At 42.1% G+C, this 14,338-nt stretch overlaps 1 protein-coding gene across 1 annotated transcript in view; it reads left to right on the top strand.

The window, feature by feature from the left end:
• The window catches only part of eif2ak3 (eukaryotic translation initiation factor 2-alpha kinase 3), a 31,198-nt gene that overhangs the window by 13,750 nt on the left and 3,110 nt on the right, over positions 1-14,338 (top strand). Inside the window, exons 3-17 of the mRNA XM_018685516.2 lie at positions 4,454-4,648; positions 4,836-4,966; positions 5,699-5,966; positions 6,090-6,255; positions 6,417-6,542; positions 6,854-6,976; positions 7,082-7,311; positions 7,532-7,644; positions 9,198-9,320; positions 9,914-10,063; positions 10,542-11,100; positions 11,469-11,642; positions 12,144-12,317; positions 12,529-12,630; positions 13,440-13,502. Coding sequence (XP_018541032.1) covers positions 4,454-4,648; positions 4,836-4,966; positions 5,699-5,966; positions 6,090-6,255; positions 6,417-6,542; positions 6,854-6,976; positions 7,082-7,311; positions 7,532-7,644; positions 9,198-9,320; positions 9,914-10,063; positions 10,542-11,100; positions 11,469-11,642; positions 12,144-12,317; positions 12,529-12,630; positions 13,440-13,502 — 2,697 coding nt within the window. The remainder of the gene's footprint in view (positions 1-4,453; positions 4,649-4,835; positions 4,967-5,698; positions 5,967-6,089; positions 6,256-6,416; positions 6,543-6,853; positions 6,977-7,081; positions 7,312-7,531; positions 7,645-9,197; positions 9,321-9,913; positions 10,064-10,541; positions 11,101-11,468; positions 11,643-12,143; positions 12,318-12,528; positions 12,631-13,439; positions 13,503-14,338) is intronic.

The raw sequence follows: 14,338 nt of genomic DNA, 5'->3' as shown, positions 1-14,338 counted from the left end.
TGTTTTTTTTTCTGCTCTCTGCTCTTCTACTTTATGTAAGTTTAAATCCAGCCTTGCCCTCTCTGCTCTCAGTAACCTGGGATGCCTTGTTGGCTGTGGGTGGGTGTTTGTGGGGGGTGGGGGGTTGCTGCTACTGTTTCCTACCACCACTCCCCCCACGCCGCCTCCAGAGCGCTTAGCAACACTTTCATTGGTGCTCACCGGGTCCCTGAGACACCAGTCTGCTCGGTGATTAGAGGCTAGGGGGGTCTGCCACCATGCCATTGGCTGGCCTCGACATGCCGGGGAGGAAGCAGCCAGTCACCTGCTGCATCCTGCGGAGTGTACGCTTCTTTTTTTTATCTAGTGAAATGAGGGACAGCAGAGCCACAAACAGCATTGTCTGCAGAAAAAGAAGCCATCACTTCAAAAAGCCAAGAGTTGCTCGGGGGTGTTTGGAGGGGGGTGAAAGGGTGCGTGTGGAGTGGGGGGTTAGATGGAGGGAGCCGGTGCCAACATGAAGTGACTCATGCTGGTGGGGGGTGGGGTTAAAGGGATGAAGAGGTGGGGTGGGGGGAGGCTGGGTGATTAGTGAGGTGAGGTAATGCCTCAGACCAGGGATGATGTCATCACATAATAGACAACACACACATACTCATTTCACAGTACACACACTTGGATACCTCTGCTGGCATGCAACATGAATGAATGAATGAATGATGAGAGAATTTGATTGATCACTACACAGTGACTAACCATTGATCGCCTCACAGTGACTAATGTGACAAGCAATAATTCTTCAAGCGTGGTGAAGGAAATGAAAAAGGCCAGATGGGCAATTTTCTTTCTTTTCTTTTTCTTCGATCTCTCTTGAAGCTGCTCTGATTTTGTTTTGATCGTCTTTTGTGTTTTGTTGTAATCAAACCAGCAGCGCTGCTTCCTCTCTCTGTCTCTCTCACTGTCTGCCGCCTTTAAGTGGAGCAGTAGCCTTGTGGGCCAACAGTGGCACATTAGCGGCGGGTGAGAGCTGACTCTGTTTGACAGGATCGCTGGAGCGTCGGCAGCAACACACACACATACACACACACACCACACACTAGCAACCCATCACCACAACTGTCTGACCTCCCCTCCCCGCTCCCTCTGAATGTACCCCTACCCCCTTCCTTACATTTCCCAAGGGTAGAATACAGTGACATGATTAGAAATACCAAATAATCATCAGGGGCCTCAGCTCACTTGGATGACTTTGGAAGAAAAGCTTCCATAATGAATTGTGTAATAGAAATAACATTTTAAGTGCAGCAATGAGCATGCAGTGCACATTGTCTTAAAGTGCAAAATATTCTAACCTACAGTCTGACCTTACACAGAGGTCTGGATGCTCTGGTACAGTAGAGCTCAGATGAATAAAATGCAGCCGACAGATGAATATCTCAAAATAACTGAATGGTGTGTCTCTCAGACTGATATTTTTGTTGGAAAAGGGACATCTGTACTAAGATTTCAGTGAGTCTGATTTATAGCTCTTTTTGAAAAATTAATAGACCTTGGAAATTCGTAGCAGAAGAGACACAAAGAGAAGGAAAACATTTGTGCTGAGAAGTCAGTTTTTTAATCCATTTAGAATATTTTCTCTGGTGATAGGCTACTTTGAATCATTTATTTTATTATTCTGACAAATTTATGCCCTTGTTTGTGAATATTTTTTTAAAATTATCCTTTCAAAAAATCAAAACCCAGGGTAAACAAAGACCATTTTATACAAACAGACAAGACAAAGACATAAAACAACTGAGTGGGGGTGGGCTGTTAATCATATATTCATACACATTTCATCAAAGGATACCCTTAATTTGCTTTGATTGGGTTTTTTCATGTAGTCCAGAAAGGGCTGCTATACCTTCATAAATATCCTTGAATAACTCATTCTGATTAGCAGAACAGATTTCCATTTTAAGGAAAGAAATTTCTTAGTTCTTAGTAGCTAGCATATAAACACAACATAGTTCTTGTCATGGATACTCTTTAAGATTTAAAGTGTTAAAACAAACATACAGTATATCAAGGCTAGTGAGAAAGTCATAACATGTATGTTACATAATGTTATGCAGGTCTGTTGCCAAAAGTCATACAAACTGTGACACTGCCAGGTTGATCCTATTGAATTTCCCCTCATCTAAACCACATTTAAATCAAAGAGATTAGCATTAGATTTATGTTTATGCAGTGTGAATGAAGTAACAGGAGGTCGATGCTAAATATTTAATTAGATCAATGTATGTCTGAGGTTTACTGCAGGGGAAACAGCACACATAAATCAATCTTCAATTATTTTCTATTTTGAAAATAAGTGTGAATATCTCCATCAAAGAGTATTACAGAAGACAGTAGATGTTTATATTTTTTAAAAGGAAGTGTCATATTGTCAACTTTGACTGGCTATAGCTGTAAATAACTGAAGTAGTCTTCTCTTTAGTGCCTGTCTTGATGACTGCCATATAGATAGACTGCTTTATGAAGGCCATGAAAAAGTTCTACATAAATGCTACAAAATCTCTTGTGCAACTTTTGACAATTTTCATTTTTCCTCCCTATTTTCTGATGGAGCATTTTATAGGACAACACTGTAGTAGATCAGTCATTGCAGAAGTCAGTGAGTGGAACCATGTCTATGTGAGAGTGTGTGCCCATGAAGAATAAGAGCAGCTGAGTGACGAGATCCAGGCTAACTGGTGTTAGAACACTGGGCCGGATCAGAGACATGGATTAAGGCATCAGGAGCAGGATGAGTCATCCACAGCTCTGAGAAGTTCCCCTCTGCTGTAAACCTCTTTGCACTCCCTCAGCCATACCAGCATGGTGCGATGTGATGGTCAGATTGTTAACCCCTCCTCCTTTCACTTACTAAATTTATCCTGGTCTTGTCTTTAAGCCACCACCCCCCTCCATCTGAAAAGATGACATCACCTCTGCTCCTGGCTGTGCTCTCTAGTAAATCATTCTACCACGCATAGCTCCCTCCTGGCACTTTTTAATCCACCGCAAAGCTACACTGACCCTTTTAAGAGTCAGGCAGGATTTCCAAAACAAGGTGATTGACTGGTCACAGGTTCAACTCCAGCAGCACCTGATGTGTTCATCTCTTTTTTAGGTGTCCATCAACAAGATAAGGAATCCCTAATTGGTGCCAAACTGCTTTCATGTCACTGAACTGTTTGTTGTCACAACCTGAACATCCAAATAAAGTGATTTTTGATGACAGTCTTTGTATAATGATGACTGAAATGCCTGAAGAAAACATTTGTCCCTACACCCCCCCTGTCAAGCTATGGAGGTTAAATCAGGATTAGGCTCAGGTTTTTGCAATGATGTCATCCTTGCTGCTCCCCTACAGTGAGCACCTAATAGTACGCACACACAGGAACACACACATTATCCACAGTTACACACTTTTATAAAGATCCAGGTTAATTACTTAGGCTCTTAGTTGTGTAATGGTCCCAAGCCTGTGGATTGAGTCCAAGTGTGCGGGGGCTAACGCTGCTGCTGTGTGGGCGGATGTGTGTCAGCCAGTGTTGTCTGTGTGGGCAAGTGTTTTTGTGTTTGAACGATTGTCTGTCTGAGCTGAGAAGGACTTTTCAAACTGTAAAAGATATTCTGGGAGGGTTGATGCGTGTTAAAAGCTATTGCATCAGACAGAAGTAATAAAATGCAGAATCAATTATTTTGTCAAGGATGATCTTCAGCAGTTTGTCCTAATGACACTGGTACAGAGTACTGTAGTAATGGGAGGATGGAGTTTATGCAGCAATAGCAAAAGTACCTCCCATACTGTTCTGTGTTCAGACAACTTTAGTCATAGCAGGAGTTCAGATGTGGTACTGCATCATTCATATTCTAGTTCTTTGTCGACTAGTTTTTAAACACAGGCTAATACTAATGGCCCTCAGGCTACAGGTAAATCAAATTTCATCAACAAATCAAAATATCAAATCGTGTGTTGGGATATGTGCAGGGCTGTAACTAATGATTATTTTCATTCTCAGGTAATTTGCTGATTATTTTCTTGACCCTCCATAAATTATTAAGCCTATAAAATGTCAGAAAGTAGTGAAATTTGTCCATCCTGGTTTCTCACACTCAAGATAAAATCCTCAGATGCCTTGTTCTAGCCAACAAAAATCAAGGTTCAGTTTATTATGACATGAAAACAGTGAAAAGCAGGAAATTGACTTATTTGGGTTGAAAGCAAAATTTAGTTTTTTGGATTTTTGTGCCATTTTTGAATTAAAAAAACAAAACTATTACCTCATTAACAAAATAGTAGCCAACTATTTTTCAACAATTAATCAACTAATCTTTGCAGCTCTAGATGTGTGCCTGTCCAGCTGATTTAACACCAACTTGTGATAGTTTGACAGTAAAAGACAAACAAAAATCAATAACAAAACCAATCTGATTATTCCTGCAGGTATTTGGCAATAAGATGGTGATTCCTTCACTGGACGGTGCCTTGTTCCAGTGGAACCGGGACAGAGAGAGTATGGAGGCAGTGCCTTTCAGTGTGGAGTCCTTGCTGGAGTCGTCCTACCGTATCGGAGAGGACACAGTCCTGGTCGGGGGCAAATCCCTTACTACCTATGGTCTGGGGGTCTACAGTGGCAAGGTCAGTCAAATCATACCAATTCAAATATAACAGCATGTTAATCAATGTAATAATTGAAATGACATTTTTCCGCTGTTATACTTAGATGAAGATGTTGAAGTTAGTTTAACAGAACGTCAGCCTATCCTAACTACACTAACACAGTAGAATAACCCTCCATTTTAATTTCCCCTGCTCTTTGCCTCAGCTGCGGTACATCTGCTCTGCGGTGGGCTGCAGTCACTGGGGGGATAACGAGATTGAGACTGAAGATGTGCTCCTGCTGCAGAGGACTCAGAAGACTGTGCGAGCCATCAGGCCCCGATCAGGGATGGAGAAGTGAGTTTTATTCAATCAGCCAATCAGTCTGTCATTGTCAGTCAACCTGAGTCATGAAGCAGCTACTGTATCTTTGTGTGGTATTTCATAAAGGGTCACAGTCACCTGATTGACTTTCTGTCAGTGGTTTTAGATCATGTCAGTAAACTCTTCAGCCACTACTGCTGGCTTTACCACACTGTCCAGACTGATACTCAAAAAGAAGCTTCATAATCTATCTATTCTTTTTGTCAGGCAGGCTAAGTCTGTAAATTTATCATGCAGGCTGTTGTGGGATTTTCTGTGTAAGGCTGTCAATGAATAAAGGAAAAAGTAGTACACAGAGAGATGACTGTGCAAAATTGTATTGCCCAATAGGAGGAAAGAATCCACAATATACAATACCACAAAACTGGTCCTGTCTGTAGCATTCAGTCATCAATGATACATCATCTGCCTCCCTTTTAACAAGTTGGCAGTTTCTCCATTCTGTCTTTGAACACAGCATTCCTCTGAGATAAGACATGACACTCCTGCAATTTTCCAAGAAAAACATTAAGAGCCTGAGAAACTTCTGTTCACAAATTCACACACCTTGAGTTTAGTATAAATTTTAACATGCTATATAAAATAATGTATAAAATATATATCACTACAGAGCCAGTGTTAAATAAATATGATTTTGTTTACATCTGGGATTTAAAATGCACTGAACTAGTTGTTTCAATTGCGTCTTATCTCTCTTGTTACAAGGTGGAACTTCAGTGTTGGGAACTTTGAGCTGAAGCTAGTCCCCGAGGCGCAGTCTGGAATGAACTTCCTGGAAGGAGAAATGGCGAATGGTGAAGCCTGGAGGGAGAGTCAGCGGGTCATCACTGATGAGCCAAAAGAGAGGGAACAGACAGAGAGCCAGCAAAACCAGAACCAGAATCTGGACCTTGTCATCAAGGTGTCAGTTCCTGATTGGAAGGTCATGGCCTTCAGCAGCAAGCCTGATGGACAGCTGGTGTGGGAGCGTCAGGTGAGATGTTGTTTACACTGAGCAAGTTTGCAGTGGTTTTATTTGAACTTTGGTGCTTCACGACCCTCTCTTTGGAGATCAATAAAGTATATCAACTCACTCAGTATCACCTGTTTTGTGTAGTTCTGCACACCAATCGCCTCAGCCTGGCTGGTGGGTGGTGGTAAAGTCACGCCAATCAGCCTGTTTGATGACACTGCCTACAGCAACCAGTCAGAAACTGATGAGGAGGAGGAGGAGGAGGATCCGGAGAAGGCCAAAGGAGCTGCAGAGTCTAGCGTGTACTTAGGTATGTTCATGCACAAGCATATGTAAATTTTGTATGCATAGCATATAGATTTGTCAATTATCATCCTCCCGTGACTGTTCTCAGTACAAACTCTCTACAGTTGTGTATGAAGTACCATTAAATCTAGTGCATGTATAACTCCTTTGCCCTTATTTTTTCAGGGATGTTCCAGGGACAGCTCTACCTCCAGTCCTCTGTGAGGATCACTGAAAAGTTCCCCTCCAAAGCTATTGGATCGGAGAAGAATATAATTCCACTACCTACTGTGAAATGGAAGCCTCTTATCCGTAAGTCCACAACTCCTCAGTCATTGGGTGCTGCGTCTAATCACCAAAGGGTTTGAGTTTGTGAGGGCATGTACATTCAAGGCACAATGACCAAAGACTGACCTCATCATTGTAGTTTCAACCTCAAAGTGAAACTGTGTCCCAGAGAAATGTTTGAAGTCATCTGGACGCTGAGTCTCCCTGTGTTCCCTAATGCTCAAAGCTTTGCCCATCTTTATCCCCCCTAATAAATGGCTACCCTGAGATTGTTATTCCATATCGATCCGTCTTTCTACTGAGATCAGAGAACTTATTCATCTTGTCCTTGACAGATTCTCCATCTCGGACACCAGCCCTCGTTGGCTCTGATGAATTTGACAAGTGTCTGAATAATGACAAATTCTCCCATGAAGAATACAGTAACGGAGCCCTGTCCATCCTTCAGTATCCATATGGTAAGAACCTGATACTTGAGAGTAGGCATACGGGCACCTAGAATGTACAGCTGAGGCACAAAATGAACAAAATCCCACTGACTGATTTATGTGTTTCCTCTCTAGACAATGGCTACTACTTCCCCTACAGCAAGCGTTACCGGGGGAAACGTGACAGTGCTGTGAGCCTGATAAATGGAAATGGGGCAGGGGGAGACAGTCGCAGGAGAAAGGACCCTGTGCTGCTGTTGCCGTGGTGGAAGGAGATCCTCGGCACCATCGTCTTCTGCATCGCTGCCACCACCTACATCGTCCGCAAGTTCTTCCACCCTCCCGCCCCTGTAGCCTACGTGAGGGTAAGACCACAGTCCAGCCTGCATCAAGAATGCCATACTGACCATAACTGCTGGTAGTTATGCTTGTCTTAAAATATTAATGTGAATTCAGACACAATGTTCAACTTCAAAATACCCAACGTGTCGCAGAAGTTAAGACTTTTTTCTTTTAACTGAAGAACTCAGCAACAGCTATCATTTCCTCAACGTGTCTGTGCTGTCCCTCTTCTGTCCCTCAAAGCAACGGAAAGAATCGGAGACACAGTGCCAGACAGACAGCAAGTTTGACCTTGAGGTTGTTGAATCCAAAGAGCCGGTTGCCATGGAGACCCGTTCCAGCGAATATGTGTCCAGGTACATCATTAACACAATGTGAAGCCGAGGCAGAACAGGCTCCATGTAAATGATTTTTGTCATGACTCAGGAGAACTTCACATAACACTACTCCTGTGCTGGGAATTGTTATCGTCACACTTGAAAGTCACATGCGAGTCTCACTCTTTCAAGGTGTAGCTACAGATTCAGCACTGTTACCATGGTGACCACTGGTCTTCCAGTCTGCCTTGATAGGACAAGGCAGAGATGGGAGATACAAGCGCTAGTTGTGTGTGATTGGTTAACTCAGCTGTTTGCCATCAAATGAAAATGACCTTGGCACCCACAGACCCCACCCAGCAGCATCTGCCACGGGGTCGGAGTGTCACTTTACATCACTGTCAGCACATTGTCAGAAGTTTTTTTGTTATTTTAGACATCCAAAATATGATCAGTAGCCATAATTTATGGGCTACCACTGACCTCCTGTAGTCTGATCGATGGACTTTGCATGTTTACATTCGTGAGCTGAATAATGTGGCTCTACCCACCCAAAAACAAGAAGGAATCTGATTAAACTGCAGTTTTTTTTCCTCCTGGTGTCATCACTTGCACATTCTCCTCTTTTGATCCACCCAAATATGACAAACATCCCACCCATCCCCTTCCTTTAAAGCTGCTGCTGCAATTCATGCAAATTGCTTTTGCTGAAGAACTTTCTTTAAATAAAGTGGTGGCTGTTGCAGCAGCTGCATGAGTCAGGATCATTAGGAGGGAGATAGAGATCAGGAAACAAGGCCTGAATCACATGTGCCCACACATTTCCTAATAAGACAGCCTTCAATCCCCTGAGGAGCTTCAGCAGGGATGCTTTGACAGGGTGTAGAAGATAGTGAATGGAGGCAGAGTTTTATGTTGTCTCTCTTAGCACCGAACTAAATGGTTTTATTTCTTTTAGTCTACTCAGAGTAACGGAGAACTCCCTAATGATGGTTTATGGAACCACATGAGATGGAAAAATGATATGTCTCACAGGTGCTTTGTGATGGAGATACTACTTGCATAAAAGCTTTGTCTAGTAGAAAGACTACTGTATGTAACAAATGAATATTCCATTTTTAAACTTTAAAATAGGTCATGTTAGTTCTAAAATCATTTTGCCAGATTAATCTTCAAATACACAAAAATAAAATTCAGTATCAGTGTTTTTTTTTCTGTTAAGCAAATTCTTTTAGTGTAATCATTTGTCTTTGCTGCTCTTCAGCATATTAACTTTGAAGTAGAGTTTGCCTCTGTGACAGCACAATATTAATTTGAATTCATGATTCATGTTTTAGCTTTAACTTGGTTATCTGCCAACTCAGCACCCACAGCCAGCCTTGACAGGGATTTGGCTGGTAGTAATTACTTCTCTGGTAATCACCTTTTACCACTTAATATACCTCCTTCACTACAGTGGCTTGCATGATTCCTGCTCTTCAAAATTCTCAGGGACATAGGTGATAACACGCTTGTCACACACAGCTCCTTTCTGCCACTGAGTGCAGTGTGATTCTTCTTTGCATAATGACAACCAAAGTGTCTCTCCCCAGGTATCTAACTGACTTTGAGCCAGTGCAGTGCCTTGGCCGTGGGGGGTTCGGTGTCGTGTTTGAAGCCCGCAACAAAGTGGACGACTGCAACTACGCCATCAAAAGAATCCGTCTGCCCAACAGGTGGAGCCTCTCACTGGTCACATCACAGACTTCATTGCTGGAGGCTATTGACTCTTCCTTTACCTCTGTTTTCTTTCAAGCTTTTAAACTGAGTTATGTAAGGAGACTTAGTCTAAAGACAGAAAACCACACGGGGCATAACTGACATTTTGGAACATACTAGCCATGGATTTAGATTTGTACTGACAAGCATGAAAATTTAGTGTTCAGCTCTGCATGTATTTTCATTTTCGCCCTGTTGTTGACTGGAGCATCACGCACTGCATAACAAACTAGTCTGTTAATTATTTTCATGCCCACTGTTTTTTGTTGAGGGGCTTATTAAACCCTTGGTGTATCAAAGCCATTGTATGTCATTACAGTCAGTTAGTGTAATGGAACAAATCCCAATATTTTTGTCTTAGAACAGTCCTACATGGATTTGTTCAACAATGAATCAAGTGACTAGGAACACAAAACATAAAAAAGAGTAAAGTCTTATTAGAAATTTGTTGGAGTTGTGTTCAGACCTTTAGTTCCTGAAAAAATAGCTGAAAAACAACTGACAAGAATGTAAATTAAAGCCTAAAGCAATTTTTTAAAAAATCATTCAGGGAGCTGGCCCGTGAGAAAGTGATGCGAGAGGTGAAGGCCCTGGCCAAGCTTGAGCACCCTGGGATTATCCGCTACTTCAATGCTTGGCAGGAGAGCCCTCCTGAGGGCTGGCAGGAGGAGATGGACAAGAGGTGGCTGAAAGACGCCAGGTGAGCCCGTGCTTTTAAACCTGTCATCCTGTGTTGTTCCACAGGTCAAACATGGCAGGGGGTCTGCAGGGGGTCTGTTTTCCTGAGATGGTATCCATGCAAAGACACATAAGCCTCTTCTTGGGAAAAATAATGACATGAAATAATTACATTTCTGACATTTAGGACACCACAGATTTTACATCACTCGGCTCAGTTCACTCACTGATTAAGACAGATGTTGAAATGTCATGGGATAAAAAAATATGTGTTTACATTATGCATGTTTGTAGCAGTTCATTCAAAGTCTGGTTTGTTTACTCAGATACACAGCAAATATTGCTGCACTGTGCTTTTTTTAAGCACTGATGCAGTTGAACACACCTTGTCCCACTTTTGTTTGTGACTATTTTATGTAATTCCTAACCTGTTTTGACTATATACATATATTTGAATATTATTTAAATCTGACAGCATCAACACTCTTGTCTTCTCTCAGTACCACCGACTGGCCAATGAGTTTCCTCGACAACATGGAGGCGCTGTCAGTCAAAGTGCCAGTGTCCAGCTCCGTCTCACCTGTCTGTGGGCCTGGAGGAGATGTTCTAGAGGCCTCCACTGATGCATGCGCCCTGCTCTCCAGCAGCGCCGGTGGTGCTTTAGGTTTTGGCGTTGATGACGGAGACCTGTCCTTCTACCCGCTCCTGGGCCACGACAGCCTGATGTCTGAGAGGGACAGCCAGGCTGACCCCGACGCCTCAGACACCCCCCACTCCTTCGAGCTGTGCCCCCCACGTGGCCCCAGTGACTGCACCTCCTCTTCCTTCGACATAGTGTTCGAGGACTCGGGCTGTGACCGAGATGCAGAGGCAGACACAGACTCGGCCTCTGGTGCAGCCAGTCCTGGCACCCTGACAGAGAAGAATAGCTCGTCTTCCTCGCACACCAAACGACAGGAATCTGTCCCGCCCTCGTCTTCTTCTCCCCCCCGGCCAACATCACTTACATTGGCTCTGCCCCCAACTCCTCCAACCCAACGAGTCCAGCCCTCCCCCAAGGTCAGTCATTCATTCACACAGTTAATTAAAGGCATCACAGTGTTGGGGTCTATTTTAGGGTAATTATTGGCCCTTTACTGTTAGCTCTCTCTGTTGTACTAACAAGGAAATGTGTTTGTTAACTTTCTAAGTGCATTATTTAAATAATGAAAACAAACATCATTAATCTTTTAATGATAATGCCTTTTTACCAGTAATGCCACCTGTACCTTCTGGTGATACCAATAGTAGTTTAATATAAAGTGCTGATGTAATAGAATTATAAAACCACACACATTTTGTTTTGAACTATTAAATATATATTTTTACTTATAAATAGAAATATTTCTTTTTAGTGTCAAGTACAAACTGTCTTTTCCCATCTCCAGGTGTACCTGTACATCCAGATGCAGCTCTGTCGGAAGGAGAACCTGAAGGACTGGATGGCTCAGCGCTGCCTCCCAGAGCAGAGGGAGCACAACCAGTGTCTGGATATCTTCCTCCAGATCGCAGAGGCTGTCGACTTCCTGCACAGCAAGGGACTCATGCACAGGGACCTCAAGGTGAACATAACACACATGCACACTGTCCACTATAATGTATCTCATGTTGAGACGGTGAATGTAAAGCATGAGAAGAACAATCCTGATGCTACTGTTTGGACTGCAGCCTCTGGAAGGGAAAATATACTTTAACACTGCAGTTTTTAAAGCTTCTAACTTCATCACTGCACTTCAAAACAGCAAGTGTTTTATTAAAAAAACATCTGCCCTTTCATCTTAAACCTCACACAGGCTGAGAGACAATACATACAAAAGGTCTAAGGCAGATGTACCCTCTAACATTTAGCTAAATCTGCTTTAGAAACACTTGTTAAACACTTAAAAATGTACCTCTTGCTGCCAAATGTACCTCACGGTGATCACTGTACAGTATATGCTTGTGTATGTGAAGTGTAATACTAGCTGATACTGTCAACAGGTACATGCATCAGTAACGCTCACTGCCTTTGTGTATGTGATGTCTGACACATCTTACATAACCTGTCACCGTCTGTCTTCCAGCCCTCCAACATCTTCTTCACCATGGATGATGTGGTGAAGGTGGGAGACTTTGGCCTGGTCACGGCCATGGACCAGGAGGAGGACGATGACGAGCCGAGCGCCTTGACGCCAGCACCACTCCTTACCCGACACACAGGCCAGGTCGGCACTAAGCTCTACATGAGCCCAGAGCAGGTGAGGAAACATTAGTACCACCTAGGTTTTAGGATAAATATTTAGAGAAATTACACTTACAATACTTGAAAGTGTACAAATGTTCATCTGAACATGAAGTGAAACTATGATAAAACAAAAAGAGTCTAAGATAAGATTGGGTTTCATACAGTATTTTCTTATGGGTAAGTAAAGTAAGTTGATCTCCATCCTTGTTTTTTTGTCTGCGCAGCTCTCTGGAAACTCGTACTCCCATAAAGTGGACATTTACTCTCTGGGTCTGATCCTGTTTGAGCTGCTGTATCCTTTCAGGACCCAGATGGAGAGAGTGAGGGTGAGTCAGCAAACACATGGGCACATAATCTTGTTTGAATTTTTCTTCATTTTCTCTCGTTCATTTAATTCCCCGTAAGGTTGTTATACTGCAATGAAAAGCCCTATGACTCGGCTTTTAAAACTGCCAAGCACATGGTTATTATGGCCTATTTAGACCGGATTTGTCTGTATTTTCCTCTTTATAATATACACTGTTTTCTGTGTAAGATACAAATTGGCTTGTGAGGCATTGAATAAAAAAATGAAAGCATCAATAAAGACAAAAAGCTGTTTAAGCAAAGCAAAAACCATAGGAAGGAAGGTCGCAAGTGAATAAAGATTCATTAAACAAAAGCAAGATAATACACATGTGTTTTGAGAATTAATTTATGTTGTAAGTAATATTTACCCAACCTGACCTATTAAAAAGTCAGAGGCAATTAAAATGTTCAGATAATTATCAAAACTGACAGGTCATCACCAACGTAAACTTAGTTAAAATTGAAATGATATGCTCTCATTTTTGGCTTCAGTAAGAATCCCTGCTGCTGCTGTTTGTGTAAGATGGACAAGAGAGAGTCTTTCTAATGAGGCAGTTTATCTTTCTGTCTCTTTCTTTTGTTTAGTTAATTATTCTGTTTTGTCTGAAAACTCTGTTGGGGAAACTGTAACATAATCGTTATTGCCATTTAAATGATCATTGTCAGTTTAAATAGACAACTTTCTTTACCCTTTGTGTGATCGACTATGATGTCTTTGTCTCAGTAACAAAGGACCTGATTAGCCATTAGCACAGCTCCACTCACAGGTGTTTACATCTTTTTCCAGACACTGACAGAGGTGAGGGTGCTGCGCTTCCCAGAGGTTTTCTCCAAAAACAACGTTCAGGAGGTGAGTAGCCTGCTGCTGCCACCCAGTGGCTGTAAACACAAACTACATCTCAACTGAGAAGGGAAAACTATTTTTTGTTTGTCCTGAGAACAAGCTGTTGTCAATGAATGAAGTGGGACACATCCAGAGCTGGGAGAGTTCATGCCCATATTGTAGTCTGTCACAGGTTTAAATGATCAGTCACCAATGTAAACCACTTGGTGAGTCAAACCCGCTGAGCTAATCCAATTAGGAGGCATATTTGGATTATTTTTCTCCCAAATCAACAAAATCTAGAGTTAAGAATGGAAATGTAATCATTTTACATACTTAAAATAGCATAACATAAATAGCTGCATTATTACCTCATACACCTTCAGATTTTTAAGTATAATTTGAATCCATAATCCCATTATAATCAAATCATCCATATGTACAAATAGTCAATTAGATATGTTTTTAATTCTACTCCAGGCACTGATGGGTCTGCTGTTAGGTGTTGGGCTGGTTACATTACCTTGTTTACCTGTTCACTTTGTAATGAGATTAACATAATCCCATAGCATAATCTGTGAAACACTGGAAATACCCTTCCACTGTTATCCCAGGTTCCCCCTTTACTGGCTGTGTGCTGTTCTATTTTAGGATGTCCTGCACATGTGTGTGTGGGTGATTATGTGCCTCTGTGTGTTAATGTATACCATCTGTGCATGCCTGTGTGTGTCTGTGGCTTCATGTGTTAATATATTATTTCTTTTACATGAGTTGTGTATTTAAATGAGTTCAGTGTTTACATTTACAACTGCCACTGGTTCTGCTGTGTTACATGAGCCTAAAGTAAAGTGAATAAGTTAAAC

The sequence above is a fragment of the Lates calcarifer genome, linkage group LG19, assembly GCF_001640805.2.
Source record: "Lates calcarifer isolate ASB-BC8 linkage group LG19, TLL_Latcal_v3, whole genome shotgun sequence".
Lineage (NCBI taxonomy): Eukaryota > Metazoa > Chordata > Actinopteri > Centropomidae > Lates > Lates calcarifer.
The sequence above is the reverse complement of the archived record's forward strand: the minus strand, read 5'-3'. Positions and strand labels throughout refer to the sequence as shown.